The following is a 3,788-nucleotide window of genomic DNA, read 5'->3' on the forward strand; positions in this document are numbered from 1 at the left end:
GTGTTAAGGTGGAAATTTCATCTTTATCGGTTAAAAGTTTTAATCTTTTTTGTGGGAAACTAATCTTTATAGTTAAATTTGACTGTTTTTCATATAAAATTAATAACTTTTCATGGTTCAAATATGAACTATGATATTTTTATTTGAAAATTAATCATATTTGGATTGAAGATTCAACTACACGGTTGAAAGTTGAACTTCTTTGTTGAAAAATCATTTGTTAAACAGATTTATTATTTTAGTTCAAAATTCAATTACTTTGTTGAAAGTTTAATTATTTTTAAGTTATTTTGTAACAAATTTAATTGTTTTGTTAAAAATTCGTTTTTGAATAGAGAAAAATGGTCCACCTGGATTGAAAATTTGGCAGCCTTTTAAATCATTTATATTTTTAATTGAAAATGCTACTATTTGGTTGAAAATGCAACTATTTTTGTTTGAAGTTTAATCTTTTTTGTTTAAAATGTCGACCATTTGATTGAAAATTCATATTTGCAGGTTCAAAAGTCGCTTTTGCTTGAGAGTTCAACTATTTGATTGTAAATGCAATTTTTTAGTTAATAATAAATTTTTTCTGTTGAAAATGCAAATATTAGGTTAAAATTAGTTTCTCTGTAGGTCAAAAATTCTACTATATGGTCATAAATTCAACTGCTTTGTAAATATTTTGTCTTGTTGGATAGAAAATTTGTCTTTTCTGGTAGAAAAGTTCTTGGTTTCAGTTAAAATTATTTCTTGGTTTTTTGAAAATTCGACCATTTGGATGAAAATTCATCTATTTGGTTAAAAAATTGTCCCCTTTGCCTAAAAGTTTGACTAAACATTCAACATTTTGGCTTGAAAACTCAACTCTTTTTATTAAAAGTCAACTCTTTTAGTATAAAATTCATCTTTATTGATTTAGATTTAATTAAATATATTTCCTATACGTTAATTCTATTCATATTATATTACACCACAAGTAGGGCTGGTCTTTACCACGGGGAGGTCAATGTGCGCAGGATATACTGTGAACATTGAATTTCACCGCGTATAGACGTATGCAACCCTACGAGTGATGTAAGATATCTGATTCGAAAACACCATATGTTATGAGCCTATAGATACCCCTGAAAAATTAGCGACCGAAGGCTCTTTACCGAAATTGTACGAGAACGTCCTATGCAATGAATGTTTTTGATAATGATGATTATCTCTGGGCGAAAATTCTTCTGTTTTGTTTTCTCATCTGTAAAATTCCTCGAAGACTACCTCATATTTAACCTTAGATTTTTGGCTACTAAATCTTGCTGTACTTATTTTACTTTGTCATTTATGTTGAAGGGTTGGATATTGCTTTTTTCCACGATTTTGAGTATACGAAGATTTACAATATTATGACAGTGTGCGAGGTAATTGCGGTTAAAATCATACATTTGTATGGTGTTCATTAAATGAACGCGAGGAAGAGAAGTGGAAAAAGTATTCAAGATAGCGTGACGTAGTTTTTGAATGGCCCATATATATATAGTTTTTATAATGTGTGTGTCCGCATGAAAGGGTCATTATTGGCTAATATAGAAGCATACAGTTGGATAAATGCCCGACATTATATGCTCAAAACGAAACCTCTAGATTGAAGAACAAGTCACTGGGGCCATTTCGAAGTTTGAAACTACGAAAAATTGTTTTTCAAGAAAAACGCATCTAAACTTGGCAAGAGCCATAAGCACACATGTTATACTTTTTCTTCGAACATGAGTTATACCTACTGCCTGCGTTACTTTCTGGACTTAAGTATAGTCCCAATAGATTCATTATAGGTTCCAGTATCACCCCACACTAAAATCTGAAAGTGAATTTTGACATCTACTTAGAAGTACGTGAATATCTTACTAAACTGTAATCAGCCATAAGGTCCTTTTCATGCTGACGCACTCGAGCAGTAGATAGGAGTGAGAATGACGCTCAGAAAACGCGACGAAAGAACGTTCTCTGTTTCAACGCCTTCTTTGCGCGTCATTCCCACTCCTACCAACTGATCGGGCGCTCGTTCGGTTCTCCTCTATTTTTCCAAAATTATTAACAAATTCAATTTGTTAATTATCAAAAACTTTGAATGCTTTTCTTTTTATGTTAATAATTAAAGCATTTTTATCATAACAAGTTATTTCTTTCACAAATAAACAGCTATTGAATAATAAAATTATATTCAGTTTGATGACAGACAACCAACATGTCTTAAACACATTGTGAAAAATTAGTGCCATGTTGCACCTTCAATGTCAAGAATTTCTTACCGTTTGTTGTACTGTTCAAGCACTTATGTCGTTAACGACATACGCATGAATTGTTTGGTCATCGTGGCTGCAGACCTCTTTGTATGTGTGAGAATTTGCGCAGATATAAAATGTGTAAGTAAGTCGAGTAATAACCGTGTATAAAAGAAACGTGACGAATGTAAGTGCATTGCTTCATGCAATAAATGTTCTCCTCCCTGTGCTACAGTAGTAGCAATTGCAGATTATGATTGAAACCAAAAATCTTGACACATTTAAATTTAAATCTAAAAATAAAGAAAATTTCACATATTTCCTAACGAACCATCCAATTAATTTTAGAACGGTTATTGTAACGAAACCTATATTTCACTCTACTAAATAAAAAATTGAAAGATTGACGCAAGCGCGGATTCGAAACGATGCGTGCTGAAGCATGAATATTATACCAGCGCGTGAGACAGTAAATGGTATTAGTCTACCTCATCATTCATTATTTATTATTTATTTTTCTGTGGAACGTGAACTTTTAATTTTATCTGACTAAATCCAATTTGACCTATTTTATCAAAATGTTAAATATTAAATATACCCTTAGAAAATAGCTTAGTTTCAGCAGCAAAGTTTCCACCATGAAGAAAAACTGCCTTTTTATTATATATTATTAGTAAGCTATTATACATAGATTGCCCAACAGGAAATTGAAAGAAATGATTATTTCAGTCTTCATGCACACCTGAATTGGTATTTAAATCCTGTGCTCGCACATGCGCTCTCGCCAACAGAGCAGCAACGAAGAAAAGAGTCACTTGACTAATTCTACACTTGTAAGGCACAACAATTCTCTTCGAACTTACACCATCACAACACTCAAGCATCGTTGCTATACGGCTTTCAAAGTGCATTAAAAATTTAGTTTCCGATTGCTAACCAAAATCCACAAAGGGATTTTATAAAATGCGCAGAAACAAGTCTTGCTTTTCTTACACCTTATTTTAAACCTATTTTTTATCTTAAAAAAAGACCGAGTTTTTTAATTTAAACCTTTTTTCTGTGCACAGTTTTTAGCTATGTAAATTTGCGTTTTTCTATTTATACATATTTTTTATTTACATTGAGCATCATCAAACACTAATTATGTTAAAAATAAGTGATAAATTCTACCAATCTGTAACTAGTTACAGTGACCAGGTACCAGGATCACATAAAATCACTAAAAGCACACAAGGTCACGGAGCCCTTGACTGAACAAGGCGTCTATAGCGCCTGCAAATGCGAAACTGCATCAACGAGAAGGGTGTGAAAGTGGCTGCGCGATCCTGGAAACATTCGTATTACGGGGAAAGAGAAAGGAATCTTGTCGCACCAACATTAAATTATTGATTACGAAAACTTACACAACAAGGAAATTGCTCTGCATAAAAAAGACATTTAAAATTTACGGGCGATATTTAATGAAAAGAGGGATAAAAAGATCAAATAACTTTCAATGTCTGAACTCTGGAGAATACAATATCAGTTGTAGAGTAT

General features: G+C 32.1%; 1 protein-coding gene across 3 annotated transcripts in view; it reads right to left on the reverse strand.

The window, feature by feature from the left end:
* LOC117180801 overlaps positions 1-3,515 on the reverse strand; it is an 83,146-nt gene extending 79,631 nt beyond the window's left edge. For all 3 annotated transcript variants that reach the window (XM_033373310.1, XM_033373309.1, XM_033373311.1), the window contains exon 1: positions 2,995-3,515. In XM_033373310.1, the coding sequence (XP_033229201.1) occupies positions 2,995-3,163 (169 nt within the window). In that variant the 5' untranslated portion in view covers positions 3,164-3,515. The remainder of the gene's footprint in view (positions 1-2,994) is intronic.
* Positions 3,516-3,788: the final 273 nt, after the last annotated feature.

Source organism: Belonocnema kinseyi, chromosome 9 (genome assembly GCF_010883055.1).
Source record: "Belonocnema kinseyi isolate 2016_QV_RU_SX_M_011 chromosome 9, B_treatae_v1, whole genome shotgun sequence".
In the NCBI taxonomy this organism is placed as follows: domain Eukaryota; kingdom Metazoa; phylum Arthropoda; class Insecta; order Hymenoptera; family Cynipidae; genus Belonocnema; species Belonocnema kinseyi.